Raw genomic sequence first — 21060 nt, 5'->3', positions numbered from 1 at the left:
TGCCGACACCCAGGCATCTTCAAAATCTTTCGTGTCTCTTATAGGCGCTCAAGCGCCTGTCGCGTGCCTTCTCCCTCCCCACCGGAGTTGTTGCGTAGGCCTACCTCACATCCTCCTGCCCATTCTCGACGGGTCTGATGAATTTGTATGACTGACTTAAGTCTTTATTGTACAAAACTTCAATCAAAATTATGAATTATAAAGAAATCAAATTATATTGAAATATGAAATTATAATTGCCATATTATTTTCCCCTCCCTTGGAAGGGCAATATCAGCCAATGTGGGCAAAAGGGCCGTTGCTCGGGCACCGTGGGCAACTATGCTGTGCACGTGCCTGCTTACAGAACAACTCCCCCTACATACAGATTGTCTCCTTCCACAGGGAAATGGAGTAAGACCTTTTGTCGTTTGTTTCTTCTCGTGGATCATTGGGAAGGTTTGTCACCAACATCTGGGAATTCCATTGGGTGTGGAATTGCTTTTGTTAACCTTCTTCCTGGCGGCCAGTTTATTTATGATCACCCTCTGACCTTTTGGTAGTCACTGAGTCTGCAAGATTTTCTGCATTTCACTATCCTTTGGTTACAAGACATTACAATATTTCCTTCATTTGCAACAATACACGATTACCTAAGCAGGTTGTCACTGCAGCTCCATCACTTGTGATCAGATACATTTTTGGTAATTAGTATAATAACAAACATATCTTAGTATGTTTACATCTGTATTATAAAATCAAAATGCAGTGTGTGTGTGTGTGTGTGTGCGTGCGTGCGTGCGTGCGTGCGTGCGTGCGTGCGTGTGTGTGGGGAGAGAGTGCCAAGTTCACGGTACCTCAGTCACATGGAAGTGGCATGCAGTAGGAGCCTGGCCTTGACAGACATGCAGTAAGCACTGCAGGGGTGCATTTCTCGAAAGCATAGTTGTTAGCCAGTTATCAACTTGAGTAGTTGTCAATGGGAAATTACATTGCAAACAACAAAGTAGCTAATGTAGTTAGCAACTATGGTTTTGAGAAACTCAGCCCAGTCCAGTCCAGTCTCTTCAGGCCCTGCCTTGGCTCTAACGGTAGGGCACTGGGCTGCTGCTACGCCGGCGACCGGAGTTCGATTTGTCGAACCTTCCTCATCCCTCTCTCTCCCCCCACTCATTTCCTGCCCTGTCACAAATAAACTAATACAAAAAACACCAAAAAACTTTTCCTTCCATGTTACATCTGGGCCTGGTGATCTGCAAGTGGTTTGGTCTTGTGACCAGACAACGGGCTAGACAACGAACGGGTGAGGAACAAAGAAGGGAAGGAAGGAAAGGAAGGAAGTTAATCTCTCCCATTATTAATGTCATAACCAAATGTTAATCATAGGGTAAAATAAGGTTAGAGTTTCTTCCATTCCTTCTCAGCCACTACTTTCCAGTATCTCTCTCACTATCCTCTCTTTAAATGTAGCTAAAAAACAGAGAGACAGAAAGAAAGAAAGAAAGAAAGAAAGAAAGAAAGAAAGAAAGAAAGAAAGAAAGAAAGAAAGAAATACCACATCGCCGCAGCACATCAATACAACCATACTTCGCCCCACTCATTCTAAGCATTGTACATGTGCGCCTGGGAACTCCCATACTGCCTTCTGTTCTACACAATCGTGTAGAATCGATCTGAATTTCACTTGTGATTAGGTCTGGTGGTAACCAGGCAAATGTACACCGCCCAAATGAGAGATCAGAATCAAGCCTGGGTTGCAGGTGTAGCAGTCGAGTGCCCAGCCAATTAAACTACAGCTGGACCAAGTGTTTGGTTCCTAATGGAGTGATTAATAACCTCCTCCACCTTAAGCTGGGCTAAGTGGTTACCAACTGCCTCTCATGGGAACTTCTTTTCCATTTTTGCACACACACACACACACACACACACACACACACACACACACACACACACACACACACACACACACACACACACACACACACACACACACACACACACACACACACACACACACACACACACACCTTAAGCTGGGCTTAGTGGTTACCAACTGCCTCTCATGGGAACTGCTTTTCCATTTTTTTTACACACACACACACACACACACACACACACACACACACACACACACACACACACACACACACACACACACACACACACACACACACACACACACACACACCTTAGATACTAACACATTCATGCTTACACATGCAGCACATCCCTTGTCACACTTCATTTTACTTACAATAACACATCTCTTTCTATTTACAACTTTTGTTATCATGTGCCTCAGTATGCACCATGGACGAGCAAACTTACACTGTAAATACTAAACCATGCTAAGAATTTGCGACCTTGGAGCAAAGAGATAGAGTGTTGCCATTTGTTTCTGTATCACAGTATAAAAAGGAGACAATCCGCACACTTCAGGTCTTTTTTGTGCAAAGAAGCTTTACTTGACTTGCAAGCTTTCGGTCCTTAGACTTTCGAAGGTCTAAGGACCGAAAGCTTGCAAGTCAAGTAAAGCTTCTTTGCGCAAAAAAAGATCTGAAGTGTGCGGATTGTCTCCTTTTTATACAGAAATTTCAACTGAATCCTGCACCTTCTAAACAAATGAGCAGTGGCCTATCACAACTTAAGTTATCTTTCTGTATCACTGTAAAACATATCTGTTGTTGTTTCTCTATAACAGTGGAAGTATCCGCGGACTGCTTAAGGCTACCACACCATCCACAAGCCAAGGTCAGAACACTCAGCTATGAACCTTAGAGCCTTGAGAACTGTGAACATTTTTCCATCAAAAATCGTTGAACATTCAGATATTTTATGAGTCATCCTCAAACCACAATTACACATACATCTGTGAGTAAATCTGTGTCAACAGCCATTACCTTCACCAACTTGACAGTGGTAATCTGAAATGTTTTTTTAAATGTGATTACTGTACTTTGTTAATGGTAGCTGCTCATTGCTTTAAATACAATGAGGAGGACCCTCAGAAATGCCAACATTCCCCACTGCCCACCCCCCTCCCCCACATGCATAGATGATGATCTCCAAGGCTCAGCCCTCCCCTTGTAATCTGATTCCACACATTTTCTCGGCCCTAGATATATATAACAGGGAAGTGCAGCACACTGATCAAGCGTGCAAGGAGAATTCTCTCTAACAGCGTGACGGAAAAGACTCACTTATTTACATACACACTTACATGCATATTGCTCGGCAGAGGTCTTCGCTTGTGGAGTAGCATTTTTTGGCCAAGATTTGTTTGGCCACAGCTGGAGTTTATTGGCTGATATATCTCATCTGCAGTGCAGTTGTGGACTATGGCACCAATCAACAGCAACTTGAAGAAGGCTTTCATTGTTGTGGATGTGATTATTGGGGTAAGTCGTGTTTTTGTTTTTATCAAATATATTGTTGATAAGTGCAGGTTGTTGATGATTGTAGCCACAACTTGGTGTCATTGTGCACTACAAATAGGGGGAAACATGGGAATTCACATTTTTGGATTAGCCTGAATACACATAGCACATTTTTGGCTGACAACAGGTGTCAATAGAATGCAAGCTGAGCCCCAGTTCCAAAAGCAGTGCTCTCTCTCTCTCTCTCTCTCTCTCTCTCTCTCTCTCTCTCTCTCTCTCTCTCTCTCTCTCTCTCTCTCTCTCTCTCTCTCTCTCTCTCTCTCTCTCTCTCTCTCTCTCGCTCTGTTGTTGTAATGAAATTGAAACCTGTATCTGACAAATAAAGTCTTGCTCTAAATTCAGTCCTTGAAGTCATATCTCTGATTTTAGTTGATGCTCGAACAGGAATGGAAAATATTGCTTGGATACATTGCTCATTTATACAGTACGTCAGAGACGACTGGCTGTAATGCTGAACAGCTGATTCTGTCATTTTGTAAACACAGTGACACTAAAGAGGTTGGCAGATGGTCAATTGGACATCTGTTACAAAAACATTGTCCTTTAGCCTATTCCTGCCATTCCACTTATTTGTTGCCTCATATCCACCTTGAGGTTTCACAGCAGTAGTTCCTACATTGTGGAAACAACAGATCAATAATGACTTGTGAACAAATGGCCATGTGACTGTCAGTTCTCGGTCTTGAAGAGATGTTTTCAAAAACATCACCTTTCACCAAAAGTATGCAGGCCTATGACATGTAAAATCTCTCTACCAGTATGATAAAAATTGCACACCCCACAAAGAAAAAAAGCCAGTATTGTGTTGTCACACTCAGTGGAAAACAATGGTTGGCTTGGCTGCCTTCTGACGTTTAATAAACTGAAAATATGCCTGCTCAGAAGTCACATGGCAACCATCGAAATGCCAAGTCAGTTGATCGCGCTAAACGTTAACAGCAAGTCAGAAATGTGATTTCATTTGTGCCACTGCACTGGCATTTTAAGTTTATAATTTGTCAGCCCATAGAAGCCACTCTGAGTCCATCGTATAAACAGTTGCAGGGTGAAGAGTGCTCCTGCTCTCCCCACATGACTGCCTACCTTATAAACATAAAATTGGCTTACACTGTCAGAGAGTACAGTACTCCCATTGGAGAATGTTGGGCTCTGGTATGGCAGGGCACACTATAATAATGTGGCGGCCTTTCCATTTTGTTAGGGAGCATCAAACAGTGTTGCGGACCTATATTTTCCTTTCAATGATATTTTGTTTGGTCCAGCACCTGCTACTAATGTGCATGCATTCTCTGACTTTTAAGGCCCACAACAACATGGGGAAACATTATTTGAGGAACCCTAAAAGGAGCAGTAGTGATGGAAAATGGAGCCGTTTTGAGTTTTTTTTTTTTTTTTTTTGCTGGTATTTACTATGGCGATATTGAGGAGATTTTGGTAGGGCATTGGGCAATTGCCTATTCGGCCTATTGATGGAGTCTGCTCTGCCTAAAAGTTCCCAGAAGAACCTAAAGGTTCTGGGGGAAAACTCCAAGTTAGAACCTTTTTAGCGATATTCCAACAATGGCACTGAAGGTTACTCAAAGGACCTTTGGGTTTCTGGATTCTGAGACCTTCAAGAAATCCACAAGGTGCTTCCATTTAATTTGTGTCAGGACCATTTTACAGTGAAGAAACACAATGCAATTGCAAAATACAATTACTTTACTAAATAGTAATTCGTTATATTTGGCGGTATGGCTCTGCTCAGAGGAGCCCCTGGATTTACAGGAGCACAAAGGAGAGGTATTCAGGGGACAGCAGCAGTGTAGGAATGCTCACCCCATTTCAGATTAGGAGAACAAACAATTCCCCCCATGAACGGAGCAAGCAACGTGACAAGGAGTAACCCATGCCATGTGATACACGACAAGGTGGAGTTGGGGAGGTGGTGGGTTGCAAAGAAGCGAACAGCCAAGAGTTGGAATAAAAATTGGAAACTGACCAATGAGTTGTGAGGGGCATTGATTCGCTGATCTAGAATGATCTACTGGGCATTCATGGGTAAGCGTTTAGGGCATCAGACTTGTAGCCCAAAGGTTGCCGGTTCGACTCCCGGCCCGCCAGGTTGGTGGGGTGAGTAATAAACCAGTGCTCTCCTCCATCCTCCTCTATCACTGAGGTACCCTGAGCATGGTAACGTCATGCTGCACTGCTCCCTTTTGGGTGCCATTGGGGGCTGCCCCCTTGCACGGGTGAGGCATAACTGCACTTTCGTTGTGTGCAGTGTTCACTTGTGTGCTGTATCACAATGACTATTGCCAGTTTCCCAGTTAGGCTTTCACTTTCACTGGAACACCCGAGATACATAATAGGCAGCAGCTCTTGACTACCCTGGCCTGAACAGAACTAACACACTAGAACTAGAGCACTCCATTTAGGCCTATAGGTTCTTCGGGGAACTGTTAAGCCCCTCAGATGATGTTTGGTGGTTCCTCCACAGCGGCAAAGTGGAAAGGTCTAGAGGGAACTATTAAGATAAGATAAGATAAGATAAGATAAGATAAGATAAGATAAGATAAGATAAGATAAGATAAGATAAGATAAGCTAAGATAAACTTTTACTGTCTGTTTGCACAGACATTTGTGTTGCATGACACTTCTCCACAATCCACATGTAAATGCCCATTAAAGACACACAAAACACAACATGGCCTATAGAGTCTAGTCATCTAGGTCCATAAGCTGTTAGGGCATCACAGTCCAATAAAAAAAATAAAGTAACTAGTTAAGTTACTAAGTTTAGTTAATAAAAAGAAGTTTCTAAAAGTTACTTAAAAAGAGTTTATTAGTTGCTAATTAAGTTACAACTTGTCTACAAATTGTCTACTGTTCTCCCCTTTTATTAAGCAACACTATAGAATGAGGGAGAAAAGAGTGTTAATAGGCCTATTTAATTTTTCGACAGCATGGCATTCTGAAATGTCTTCCAGAAGGAAGGAGCTCATACTCCTGGTGTAGCACATGCAAAGGGTCCAGAGCAATCTTGTCCGCCATTCTGAGAGTATGTTCCATGCAACTTTCCAAGAAATGTTTTACTTTTTCAGAATGTATGAAAGAAACATAATGTTGCTATTATTAATGGATTAATTTACCATGAGGGTGAAGTGTAGGCCTACACGCACTTTCCTTTTACTCACCATGGAAGATAAAACATTTGTACTTTAATGAGATAGAGAGAGAGAGAGAGAGAGAGAGAGAGAGAGAGAGAGAGAGAGAGAGAGAGAGAGAGAGAGTTAGTGCTCGAGTGAGATCTCTGTCACTGCTGCTACCCTTATCTTGAGGATATGAAGCTGCGTTTTCAAAACATCCTGACATGTATACTGATGTACGAGGTCAGTGTGCTCTCCATACCATGCTAGATTTGTGTACATTTGAGATTCACTGCATGCATAATTTATATACACCCACCTACCAACTAAATGACATGATATGTGTAATGTGATGTGAACTACATCTTTGATATTTATTTGAACATCCCTGCGCTTATCCTCATTGTAATGACCAAGCCTCTGACCGACTGGTGTGAAGATTGTCCCGTGCTTCAAAAATCAGAATAAGATGGTGAATGCTGTGCGATGACACCATTCATCTGAATGCAGTAAATATAACTGACTTCAGTGACACAAAACACTACAGTATGTTGGTGGTAGGACACACCACTTTATTACAACAGTATATAAATCAGTATGATTAATAAGGGCAGTCATGGGCGTCAGACTTGGTGGGGGGAGTAATTAACCAGTGCTCTCCCCATCCTCCTCCATGACTGAGCATGGTACCGTCCCACCTTGCGGCGCCATTGGGGCCTGCCTCCTTGCACGGGTGAGGCATAAATGCAACTTTCTTGTGTGCTGTGTCACAATGACAATAGCAGTTGGAGTTTCCCGGTTGGGCTTAAGTTGCTCTCCCCCACACTGTAACAATTCAAAAGATCCCAGAAGAACTTTTCAGAGGAGCCTAACAGATTTTCAGAGGAAGTAAATGTATGCGTGAGAAAGTTTCTTGGAAGAACCCCAACATTTTCTTGAAAGCTTCTCAGAGAATTAAGAACCCACAGGTTATTTGAGGAAACCTTCCGTTGCCAATGTGGGGGGAAACCCAAAAAGGTTTTCTGAGGAACCTTGTGGTTCTTCTCAGAGCTTTCGTTTCCTCAGAGAATGTTTAGGTTCCCCATGGTGCACCTGAAGGTTCTCTCACAATGTTGTCATGGTGATGGTACTGTCCCCCCACACTGCTCCCTTGATGCATTTCATGGGCACCCTCCTTGTTAGGGTGAGGGATAGCTGCAGTTTTGTTGTGTGCCCTGTATATTGTGGTGAGGTGTTCTGTGGTGCAACAACCACAATGGAGTTTCCCAGTGGGGCTTTCACTTCACTTTCAAAAATAAAATAGGCCTACCGGTTATTTCATTTCCCTGTATTTCTATTATTTGCTTGTCAACATATTTTTTTTCGGTCAGTTTGATTAACATCTTCCTCCCCTGTTGTACCCTCTCACTTCCCAGCCTCACACCTTTACATTTCAGGCTTTGGACCTGGTCATTACTGGTCATTACTGACATTCCACATTTTGATGCCTTTACAGCTGTTGCTACTCACACTGACCTCCCTCTCAGGGAAGATCTTTCTGTTAGTCCTCTGATGAAAAAAGGACAACTGTCATGATACCACGTTAAAGATTTGACAACCTGGTGGCACTTGAGTATTTGCTTTCCAACAAGGGCATATCTTCAACAAAGAAGCAAAAATAATGTTTTAAAAAAAGTATAAAAATAAATACAAAAAGGGTGTTGTGGGATTGTAATATAACTTGCATCTAAATAGGCTATAACTGAATTGTGCTAAAACAGGAAATATTAGTATTATTAGTATTATTAGTATTATTATCTGCAGTTTTGTATGCTTTGTTGTCAGCATGATATTTTGACAATTGACTTTCTGTTAGAAAAATGTTTATCTCTGACTGTGCATTCACAAAATGTCAGTTACATGTCCAACACTATCCACATCCAATTGTGAGACTTCCTTGTACACTGACTGTCCATGAAATGACCAAATATGATCTCCTCCTAACAGGTCCTTGGCACTATCTGGCTGGTCCTATCGTTATTTTTCCATGGGGCTTATCACGGCGACCCAAAGGTAAGCTGCTACTGTGCCACATACTGTTGCAATTAACTTACTGTAAGTTGTGTGTGCATGTTTTTTTCTAACTTTCAAAATGAGTAAAAAAAAAAACAGAAATTGAGGTCCACGAGACCAGAGCTCCCCTTAATTTCTTTTTAATGCGGTTTCCGGGCCTGCACACGTCATAAGATATGATTATCATATCCATCATATCTGATGAAGCCAGAAACAAAGGCCAGAAACCTCATTAAAAAGAAATGAAGAGGAGCCTTGTAACTGCTTACTTTTATTTCTTGTTTGGAGTTTGTAGTCCAGCAACGAGAATTTGTTCTTAACGGTGCACAGTGTAATATTTTAGTAGTTTATTTTCAGAATTCATGCTGCCCATTCAGAAATGTTACCTTTTCCATGAATGCTTACCACCACCATCAAAATCACAATATTCATTATGACTAGAAAAAAACACATTTCCTACATGAAAGAGGGATATTTTATAGCTGCAAAACTCACTATGGTCATAGTCATACTAGTAAATATTAGTTCATTATTTGGTAAATATTCATGAAAAGATTAAATTTGGCAATAAGCAGCACAGTTTCAATAAGCAGCATATTTGCCCTACCTACACTGGCCACCATCTTACACAGTGCTCCTTTAAATGGATGTGAATGCTTTTCAAATATAGCCTACAGTGTACACAATTGAGCACATCACATTAGAAGCCAACATTTTTGTGAGTTCCTGAAAGGAAACGTAGAAGTCTCATGTTCTTTGAACATTTTCCCTCCAGAATGATGCCTTCTTTGGGCTTCAAACCTTCTCGGTGATGTATGCCATTGGAATAGGCATAATGACTCTGGCTGCCATGGCACTTTACGGTGTCATGAAGCAGAAGCAATGGGCACTGATTGTGGTAGGCCATTTAATCTAATTATTTTTTCTATTTCTTCTCATAACTGTCATTGTTGTTGTTGTTGCTGCTGATGTTGTAACAGGGCCGGCCCAAGCCTTTATGGGGCCTTAAGCAAAAGTTCATCCGGGGGCCCCTACCACCACCTACTCATCATCAGATGCTTCATAAGCTTCATTTACTTGCACAAGTGAGGGGTAGGAGCTAAGGACATACAGTAGGTAGGCTGCCTGTAATCGTGTACCCATTATGCACTGCACTTCTTGGGGCAAAATTTCTCAGAAAGCCATTTATCACAATATCTTAGTTTCACTTCAAAACTATTATTCTTTGTTATGTTCTGCATTTGTTGTAGGGTTTGTACAGTGAACCCAATTGTGTTACGGTCAAAAATGACCGTTTTGAAACTTCATTCTTAAATAGCTTCTCTATTTTTCATCATACACAAATCATTGATTCTTGAGAAAGTGGCTAAAACAGGTTGTAATGTTGACAGAAAAAAACAAAGTGAATTACAAAATTATATGGTATATCCTCGTAGACTAAGGTCTTGGCTTTTCAGAAATGCACAAGGCCAATCTCCCCATTATGTATTTTTTTCAGAAATCAGGCTTTTCTCCGATCATACCTTGTTTTTTGTCAACACCGTCAGACACAATTAAAAGTTATTAAAATTGTATTGATTTGGTTGCATATGTATCTAGAGTTTTTAAGTGATTATGTGTATTTTTTGGTTCACACATATGCCTTTAAATGTTGACAATTCACTTTTGTTCTATTTTAATACTGTTTCATGTGTTCCAATTTTAAAATATGTATCGTCATACGATGCTTACTTAACGCCTAAATACAACAAACAATTTTTTGTAATTTCACAAATATTCGTGTAGGCTTAAATTGGCTATTACTTTGATATTTCAACAACTCCTAAGGAAAATGTTGTAAGCACATTCCTTTAAAATGTCCAAAACTCCTTCTTACGGTGGTGACTTAAGAACTGACGGTGGTGACAGTAATCTGAGAGTGGTGAAAGTGGCCTAATTAGTACCTGCATTTAGCAAAATAAATAGCCCTCTCAAGTCAATGGCATCTTGCATAAACACTTTATTTTTGTGTGTGCGCAGTTTGAGCATGTGTTTTTACTTCATTAGTTAGATTATCTAGGATGTAAGCCACTGGTTGTTGAAAATGTGGTAAAAACAGCTTTTAAGTTGTTCAAATCCAAAATATAGAGGTGTATTATCATAGATGTAGGTCTTGGCTGTGCAGTGAATGCATTGGCCAAGCTCCCCATGTTTAACATTTTTCATAAAATGGGCTCTTTCTTGTTTTGTCAACAGCGGCAGACAGAATTAGAAGTAAAAACACATGTTTACTGTATTAAAGTGAATTACTTTAACAATTCAACATAACTGTAGATACTTATTGTATGCATATTCTTAAAACATGTCAAAAACACGTAAAACATGTGTTTTTTGGTGAACTCCATCAGCTGTCACCACCGTCAGGTTTTCTGACAAAAAAACCTCCAAATGCACCTCAGTGGTGGCTAGAGTATCATTTTGGATCACAATTATTACTAACATGCCTAGTAATGTTTCATTAACCAGCACAATTTGGTAAAATATGGAACAACATGATGAGCAGAACAAAATCTGACGGTGGTGACATCTGACGGTGTGAGACGAAAAAACACTCTTTTAAATATTATGCATTGTTTGTTCACATTAGCCATTTCATTTTCGCTCTGTTTCTTGGGTGCTTCATACCTTTTCTGAAAAAAAATATATTTATTAACATTAATGTAATACAATACTATTAAAACCCCCGACGGTGTTGACAGTTTATGGTTGGGACAGTACCAGTGTCCAAACAAATTAACAAATTGAGGACAAAATAATAAACTTACAGGAGCTTCAGTGATGGTGAAGTAGGCAGTAGAGCTAAAGGTTTGAAAAGGGGTCCTCAGTAATGAAAATGACCTTGTGCATACCTGATTTTATTGTCTTTTAGAAAAAATCTGAAGGTGGTGACCAATATGCTGGACACATTTTGAGCAATCAGTAAATAATAGTAAATATTGTTTTACATCCACTATGTGCACATCTGTAGAACCACTTTAATATGGTCTTCCACATCATGGTGATATTGTTCAATTCTGTTAGTGATTTTTGTGTTTTAAGTCAATTGAAATGATGATGCCAGTCCTTGTGACAGGCGTTTTTACAGGGTGTGGACAGGTTTATAGCCATGAAAAGTAATAAAATTACACTTAAATATTTCAAACAACCGTGTATTTGTGTGACAGACCCCTTGGCCATTACCTGGGTTCATTTTGTTTGTGAAAATTTAGTTTATTTTCAACAGAATTAATATTTTACTGCAGGGACATGTTTTTGCCAAACTTTCAAGAATCAGTGAAATGACACTTCATGATATCCTCCAGCTAACCTATTCAAATGGTCAAAAAAATATAATGAAATTCCTAAAGAACTGTGGAAGATACACCAACTTGTTACATTCATGGTGTTTCGGTCAAAAAAATGACCGGACCATTAATTTACATCTCCCAAAGTTGTATACAGTTATATTACATTATTAATAATTATAATGAATAATAATAATTATAATGAATAATAATAATAATAATAATAATAATAATAATAATAATAATTGTATTTGTATAGCACTATATCATACAAGGGATGCAACTCAAAGTGCTTAACTTAGCATTGCATAGTTCGCTTATACCTCGGGCCGGCCCTGTGTTGTAATTAGTGATTACTTCATGTATTACTTGTCCTAGTAGTCCTAATGATTGTGGTGCTGAATGTAGTAACTGCATTATTATTAAAGTAGTTGCTGTACCAATACTAGTATTATGAAGTCAAATTTTTCAAATTCATTTACAGTTTTGTGTTGGCATGTGTGTGGTGACACTGCTGTTTCTTGTGGTCGGAATCCCATCCGCTGTTGCAGCAGATCATGTATGTACAAAACAAATCAGCACAAAAATATTACTTTGTAATTGTTCTGAAGTGAATTACAAGTATTGTATTTTGTATTTTGTGCTTGAGGATTACATACACTGTAGGCCTACACGCCTTTCTGAAACTTCAACTCTCACTCTTAGACAGAAGTATTTCTCTCCGAGGCATTTGATGAAACACCACTGAAAGACGCAAGTGAGCAGACAAGGCAAGATTTTGAAGAGTATCAAACCATGGTAAGCCTTCTCTACCTCGTCACACTGGAATTTCTGAGTCCTTTGTCAGAGCTGACAATAGTTTTGGCAAAAAAACCAACACAACCTACATAAGGAAATACTGATTCTAATACTCAGCATTTCTCTACTGCTATTTTATGTGTCACAAGAGAGAACATTTATTGTGGTGTTTTCAACATATGTCTGTGTTAATAGTTCCAGTGTTGTGGTTTCGAAAATGGACATTCTGATTGGGGTGATTCCATACCAAAGTCCTGTATCTGCAGTGCACCTGAATCTACTACACAATGTGTGAGTAGCCCAAAGGGTTCTATACAAGTGATGCATTTCAGACTTCTATTCTATTCTATTCTATTCTATTCTATTCTATTCAACCCTTCATGTTTCACCTAACCTTGCCGTGTCGATTCAGATAACACTCAGGTCACACTCATCCACACTCACACTTGGGTTGATTTCGTCGCACTTATTGAATGGCATTGTGGCTGTAAACTGAAAATGATTATGTATGTTGTCCAGCCATTTTGTTGGCAGAAAACAAAATGGGTGGCTTCACAGATAAATGTTTCCATCACTGTTCTACAGTAGAAAACATCTATCATGGTTCACAAATCACAATGTCTCACTTGCATTTCTGAACTCCTCTCACCTGTGCAGGTTGATGTGACCATAGGACAGGAGAAAGTGTCTGTCTATGATCAGGTAAGCTCACAGTTCTGGCACCTCAGTTACACACACATGCATCCAGGTGTTGCCAGCACATCTCCCATTCAATGTGCTGCAGTGGTTGCATCAAATCAAAAGAGAATGCTGAAAACTTCTCACTTTAAGACTCCTTGGTCTGAGTCATCTTTATTAATATTGGATACTGAACAAGAAGGCGCCTCACATGCCAAGAGACCAGCCTGTACAAATGTCGCCGGATCTCTTTGCTAAGAGGCCTGAACTATTAAGTTAAGCAAGCACAACATTACAGACAATGAACCAACAATACGAACACATAAAATGAACACATAAAACATATAGCAAGTGAATTGTACATACAGCCAAGAGTGTTAACCCATTTAAGAATAAATGCCCAGGGCCCTCCTGTATTGGTGTTGGGGGCCTTAGGGTGCATACACACCGACAGCGCGCTCATCCACTTAACATCCACTGAACGTGTCCGGTATCAGTCCGAAATGGTGAGAATACAATTAAACAGATCATGCCTTGCACACAGGAGCGCAGTGTAAGCACGGCGCATGTCCATCCCGACCGGACATGTCCGCGATGCTCCTTGAAAATAGAACTCGAGTCTATTTTCCTGCGCAACGTCTGCGTTCAATGAGCGGCTTCCATTGAAAATGAATGGCTGCTGCCCGCGGATAGACCGTGGACGCTGACTGTGCAGTGTGAAAGGCAGCCCGCGAACCTCTCGGATTCGCAATGCTCCCGGACACGATAAGCGAACACGAATATCTTGGTGTGCATGTACCGTTATTGTGACCTTGGCAGGCTGTATGAAGGGGCCCTATAGGTGGTTTGGCCTGGGCCCCTGTGTGCAATTGTTCCACCACTGGAGAGAGCCCAGTCACCTCTAAAACTAGCTGTCTGGGGTATAAACATTAGCCTCGCGACGTCATCCTCTGTACTCCACCCAAAGATTTTGGCTCCACACATATGGCTCGTTCAAAAAATCGAGAATCCCCAGAAAGCCGACCTAAAACCTCGGGAAAGTGGGAGTGAACATTTGGTGACGCAATGTCAGATCGATAATTATCGAGGTTGATCTCTGGCGGAAGTATAGAAGAACGAGTTCCCGAGCTTGTGTTTTGTGTGACGACACACGCATCATCAACATGGCGCCCATGCATGCAACTGACATGTAAACAGTATCACAAATGCTAAAATATCATCTTGTAATCACTATCAACAACACCAGTCAATTGGCGCCTTCACCAGCTCGGGACCTCTCGAGACAGCTGACGACACTGCTCACATGACAATCGAGTTCTGGAGTTGGCGCATGAACGCCACTGATCCCGGAACAATCGGGATTCATGCGTGTTTTGTTTTGGTTCTCTTTTCTTTTTTTCACCTCACCGTGAGCCTTCACACCCACGACATATCATTTTAGCTTAAGTAGACTAAATCAAACAGTCAGATACCAGCAGCACTGACATATGTACATATGCAATTGAATGACATTAACTGGTGTTGTTGATAGTGATTACAAGATGATATTTTAGCATTTCTGATACTGTTTACATGCTAGTTCCATGCATGGGCGCCATGTTGATGATGCGTGTGTCGTCATACAAAACATAGGTCGGGAACTCGTTGTTCTATACTTCCGCCAGAGATCTACCTCGATAATTATCGATCTGACATTGCGTCACCAAATCTTCACGCCCACTTTCCCGAGGTTTTAGGTCGGCTTTCTTGGGATTCTCGACTTTTTGAACGAGGTAATAGTCATTCAATTGCAGATGCACATATGTCAGTAATGCTGGTCTCTGGCTGTTTAATTTAGCTTACTTCAGCTAAAATTATATGTCGTGGGTGTGGAGGCTCAAGGTGAGGTGAAAAAAAGAAAAGAGAACCAAAACAAAACACGCATGAATCCCGATTGTTCCGGGATCAGTGGCGTTCATGCGCCAAACTCCAGAACTCGATTGTCATGTGAGCAGTGTCGTCAGCTGTCTCAAGAGGTCCCGAGCTGGTGAAGGCAACAATAGTCTGGCAAAAGCCTCGAGCTCGGTTCTCTCAGTGTTTCGCCAATCAGCAAACAGTTGAGAGTGGTGACGTAGAACTCACCCGCGAGCTCCGTTACTGATTGGTTAAGGTAACTATATATGCTATAACGTAACAGGCATGCTAAAAAAGCACAATATGGGTTTTAATTTGAGTTTGGAACTCCAATTAATTTAAATGATAGAGTAAGATCAGACCATCTCCCATCGTCCACGGAGTCAGATTCCTCATGGCTTTTGCCAGACTGATTGATGCCCAGGCTATATAAACATGACCATGATGTCAAAAAAGACAGCCCTGTTGTTGTGGCATGCAGCCAGAGCCTATCCACAACCAGGGATGCTGTTAATAAAGTTCAGATATGACAGAAGTAAAACTGAACATGAATCACAACCTGAACTGACTGAATAGATAAAGCACTCATGAGATGAAATTTCTTTTCAGACCTGCTATCCATACCTGGTGGAACTTTTCAGGATTATTTTCCAAGTGTTGGCAGGGGTGTCATTTTCATATGTAATTTCTGTGGTAAGTAAGATATTCTGATGGTTATAGTACAAATGAAGAGTTTCAATGCAAAATGGTATATATCCATTTTGGAACATTTTGGGTAGGCCTAATTGACATTTTTGTATTGGGCATTCCATTGCATTGCACTGCAAAATGCATTTTATACAGGTGTAAAGTGTATGTTCTCAAAATATTTCTTTAAAAATATGTTCTCTAAACACCATTTTGCAACAAAACTTTTCAAATAGGCTACACTTTCCTATTACATGGCTAGCACATGGGCATCACCTCCCTACTGTGTGCTCACACCAAAAGTGACCACAGTGGACACTGTTATTTGACTGTCGCAAATTGGGTAGCAGCGAAGAGAAGTTGGCCAACTTGAACAGAAAATCTTAAAATCAAGTTATCCTTCAGAGTAATGAGCCATTGTCTGGTGGTGATAACCAATGGACACACATTTACCAATGTTCCAGGTTGAGAAGATAGGTCTAACTCAAACCTCTATTGCCTCTAATGCCTACAGCTCGACACAGCACCACTTGGATGCCACTTTATGCTTTTCGAAAAGGCATGACACACAGCTCAATCATAAAGCAAAAAGTGGCGGCTGAGTCATGCTGTGTCAAGCTGTAGGCCTACCAGGAAAAGGGCAGTGGAAAAGAGGCATAACCTGCTTCTATAATTTGCTCGCTTTTGGTCTGAACTGTATTTGCTTGTGGCCCCTGCTGTGGCCAACCGGTGGGGCACTCGTCTGCCATGTGGCTGACCCAGGTTCGATTCCCGGCCCGGGTCCTTTGTCGACCCCTTCCTGTCTCTCTCCCAATTTGCTTCCTGTCCACCTCTCACACTGTCCTATCAAATAGTCAGAAAAGACAAAAAAAATCTGAAAAAAAGAAATGTATTTGTTTGTGAATCAGGGTAGGTTCACTAAGTAAATGGTTGCAGCAAGACTGCAGAATGCTACATCTACCATCAGCTGATTGTGTTGTTGTTGCTTTCTGTAGGCTTTTGGATTGACACTGGCCATCGCCATCCTCTGCCAAATGAGACGGAAGACAATCACTCCACCGGTCACCTTCACAACCCATTCGAGTGACTCAAAATACACAGAGCTCGAAGCCACTGCCTAGTACAGACCATACCGCATAGAGTGTATTTTTTTATACTTCCACCCGTTCAGTCCATCTGGTTTCTATTTGAAGTGCTATTGTACATACTGGCAACGTTTACATGACATTTTTAATTCCGAATTAATAATTCAGAATTAAATAGTTCCGTCGAGTTTACTTTGATCTATCATTTAATTGTGTTTACATGACATTTTCTAAGCGGGATTGAGCTGTATTCAGAATTAAAGTGAGTTCATTCTGAATTAAATATCTCATGTAAACGAGGCCACTTTATCCTAATCCTGTGGGTTGACTTTTATGAAAGTACATTTTTTATATATATATAAAACTAATTTCAGAACAATACGTCTTGCAGATACATGTTTGACAATATCACAGCAGCACTGAGAGGGTGGTGAGCGGGGTCCAGAGGTTTCAGACGGATGTGATGGTTGCAGCCCCCACTTAGTGGGCTCTGTCTTCAGAAAGCCCAGAGGAAACATATAGGCCTATTGCGTCCCACTACAACAGTCTTATCCTTGTCTAACGGAAACAAATCGGTTCTTACATTGAGCTTGAATTGTGTGTTTGTTTCATAGGCCAATGGGGGAATCATCGTACTGCTTTTCAACAGTCTCGTCTTTGTGTCACAGCAGTAAAACTCTAGCTGAAATTTGATCCATATCTTGCAGGCAAGAGAGGAAGTAGCAAAAGAATGGGTGCATTGCAATATGTGGACTTCCGTTCTTCCTTGCTCACTTGCCTGCTTGTGACCTCATGATGACGTCACCGACGACAGAAAACTAATTCAATATCTTGCAAAAGCACAATTCTAATGTAATTTCCTCATTTGCAATCGGGATGGTGAATGAAGAACAGTCCTCCGAAAATTGTTGTGGCTAGGCTGACAGCGGGGAAACTTTATCGTTTTCTCCATGGAGGTGAGGCCAGGAGGTGGGGTGAGGCCACAAGCACAAGGACGGGAGTGTGCATATTGGAATGCACTCCATATTTCCAGGGTGCATAGATAATAGATGAATAGCGTACAGCACCATGATCTTCAAATGCGACATATTTGACTTTGATTCATCAAATGCAATTTCACAAGGCCAAAAATATCTGACAATAGGGGCTTAAAATGCAGTATTTTGGCATAGTGGAGATCCCTTTTGACAAATACCATGAAACCACAGATGATAAAGCTGGGTCCTTCTGAGCTGGAGCTCTTGCCACATCCAAAGCTTTGTTCTGTGACTGTAAAGGAACAGCTTACAACGAGGACAGCCATGGCCTAGTGGTGGGGGCAGCCATGGCCTAGTGGTGGGGACAGCCATGGCCTAGTGGTGGTTAGGGATGTGGCCTCAAGATCAGAGGGTTGCAAGTTCGAATCCCACCCTTACCAGTCCTCCCTACACCTCTATCCATGGCTGAAGTGCCCTTAAGCAAGGCACCTAACCTCACATTGCTACGGGGACTGTAACCAATATACCCAGTAAATATTTGTAAGTCGCTTTGGATAAAAGCATCAGCCAACTGTAATGTAATGTAATGTTAAGCCAAGTGTGAAAGTTGACAAGTACAGTAGATGACACTGTTATCAGAAAGAATAAACAAATGCTTTACTCGATAACTTGATTCAGGTTTCACTGGCAGGACGTTCAAGTTCAGGTGCAGCCTATGTATGACATTATTGCCACCAAACAAATTGCCATTACATCACATGTGCCATAGATCTGTGTATTAACATTTTGTTTATGCACTACATGTGTATACATCAAATGAATATCAATCTACCACGTAAGACCTACTTCTCACATGACATGGAGACTTATGGTATTATGTTTATACTGTATACTCCTATTATACTGACAAGCAGGCCCGCCGACACGGGGGGACAAAGGGGTATGTTGTCCCGGGCCCAGGGAGATAGAGGGCCCAGAATCAGGTCTCCATTACATTGTATGTGTTAGGGGGCCATTTCAGATGACTTTGTCCCAGGCCCAGCAAAAGCTTTCAGCGGCCCTGCAGACAAGCAAAATAATGTAATCAACCCTTCAGAGTGTGTACTGTATGTTCTTTAAACATGATAGAACACTGTACACTGTATGCAGTGTCTGCTTCAAATGCACTTCTTTGCCATGTCCCACAGGGTGAATGTAGTATACAGTAGGCCTACACCCTTTTTCAACCCCATTTTTATTTAACGAATTTTGTTGTGTGATGTACACTTTTGGATTTCTCAAATACAACTGGTTGTTCTGAAATGTACTGCCTGTGATATTGTGTTTTAAAATATCTAATGTATATAGCCCACATTACTTTGTTGTGGAGGCCTTTTGGAGAACCCCATTCCCCCCCCCCATGTTGTAGGCTCATGATACGTCACACTGTGAGAAATTCTCTGGGAGCATTTTAACTGGGGATGATCACCTATAACATATTGGAATGCTCGGTGCACTCACAAATAGTCCTACTTTGAAACCATTTGTACATTCAGAGCGGAAGTGTATTGAGTTTCTGAGATGCTGGTTTAAAGGGGGGTTGCCACTATTTTGGGGCTTAATACAGTTAAAATCATTGGCCAGGGTTTATAAAGGTGGTAAAGTGTCTTATTTTTCATGTAAGCCGTTGTCTTGCTTTGAAGCAAGTTAAAAGAGGGAGCATGTCGCTAAGCTAGTGAAAGTCAATGGAATCGTGTAGCATGCTACAACGCTACACGGATCCATTGACTTTCACTAGCTTAGCGACATATTCCCTCTTTTAACTTGTCTTGTTAACTTGTTAACTGTAGTGTCCTCATTTTCAAAGCGAAAAATTGGTCAAAAAAAGACACGAGCTTTTCCAGTTCAAGTCTTTGTCATGTCATGTTACAGTAAAATGCCCCTCAGAGGATGGGGCACACCCTCCAGAAGACAATAGCCCAAAGGTGTCCAAATAGAACATGTAGCCTTGGCCTACTACATGTATCTTTGGCCCAGACCAGACAAATAATACATTGTGTGATGGCGCCCCCTAGTGACTACACTCAAACACGTTTGGTTCCTGATCAGCTTTAGAAAGCCTGCCTGGCTCAGCCATGGCTGACACTCACTCGAATGGGCACTAGATTGCTACCGTGGCAACCCGCGTTCGATTTTGGCCTGAGGTCATTTGCAGAGCCCTCCCCATCTCTATCTCTCCCCGCCAATTTCCTGTTTCTCTCTACTGTCCTGTCATAATAAAGGCATAAAAAGCCCAAAACATATATTTAAAAAATAAATAGCTCAGATTGTTTGCTCTTTGTATCATATAGTTTATCTAGTAGCCTACGTGGCTATTAAATTGCTGTCATAGTCATACATTCCATTTGATTCACCAAAACAAATTCAGACAAACATGTGACAGGATTTTTGAACTATGGAAGACGGCCTCACAGGGTGAAAGTCACATTAAACTTCATACAGACATTACAGACTGCTGGGACTGCAGTGACTTGGGGACTCAGTCCACAGTGAAAAAAAGGAGGGGGTGGGGGGGGGGGGGGGGTCCAATTACCATATAGGTTACCTTCAATGAATGTATTCATATCCTACATATTTCATTATATTTGTGTTTTTGGTGTATGTTTCCCCTCACTCAAGAGTCCCACTAAAAGCTTTGTACAGTAGGCTATAGGTAGGTATAGGATATTTGTTACTTCAAATTTGGTATAGAAATATCTTAAATTGGACACGTTGGACCATAAGGCTTTATCACAAGATGCAGAGGGTGTAATTAATACCATTTTCAGTCTAAACTCAATTTTGGCTTAATATGTAGTCACTCACTGTGCTTATTTTTTTGTAGGGCAGTATAACCACAGACATCATATATGAAGACTAGATGCGTCGACCGCGTTCCCGTCATGCAAGTCGAACGTCCGCGCATGGCGGCCATGTTAAAGCAGCCTTCTGGCTCAACCAGTTGCAGTGAGTTTTGGGTGTTGTATACTCTTCAGATGGCCATA

General features: G+C 41.2%; 1 protein-coding gene across 1 annotated transcript; it reads left to right on the top strand.

The window, feature by feature from the left end:
• Positions 1–3123: 3123 nt before the first annotated feature.
• On the top strand, positions 3124–20334 carry LOC134454447 (tetraspanin-8-like). The gene is made up of 9 exons (XM_063205442.1): positions 3124–3377; positions 8531–8596; positions 9372–9494; positions 12404–12478; positions 12625–12717; positions 12913–13008; positions 13375–13419; positions 15898–15981; positions 16971–20334. The coding sequence occupies exons 1-9, from the start codon at positions 3318–3320 to the stop codon at positions 17094–17096; spliced, it is 768 nt and encodes a 255-aa protein (XP_063061512.1). The 5' UTR covers positions 3124–3317; the 3' UTR covers positions 17097–20334.
• Positions 20335–21060: the final 726 nt, after the last annotated feature.

Source organism: Engraulis encrasicolus, chromosome 8 (assembly GCF_034702125.1).
Source record: "Engraulis encrasicolus isolate BLACKSEA-1 chromosome 8, IST_EnEncr_1.0, whole genome shotgun sequence".
NCBI lineage: Eukaryota > Metazoa > Chordata > Actinopteri > Clupeiformes > Engraulidae > Engraulis > Engraulis encrasicolus.
This window is presented reverse-complemented; position numbering and strand designations above follow the sequence as displayed.

Coding starts and splice junctions, on each gene's coding strand:
- LOC134454447 (XM_063205442.1), top strand. CDS start 3,318: ATGGCACCAATCAACAGCAACTTGAAGAAGGCTTTCATTGTTGTGGAT. Junction 3,378..8,530: donor TTGTGGATGTGATTATTGGG/GTAAGTCGTGTT, acceptor TCCTCCTAACAG/GTCCTTGGCACTATCTGGCT. Junction 12,718..12,912: donor TTGAAGAGTATCAAACCATG/GTAAGCCTTCTC, acceptor CTGTGTTAATAG/TTCCAGTGTTGTGGTTTCGA.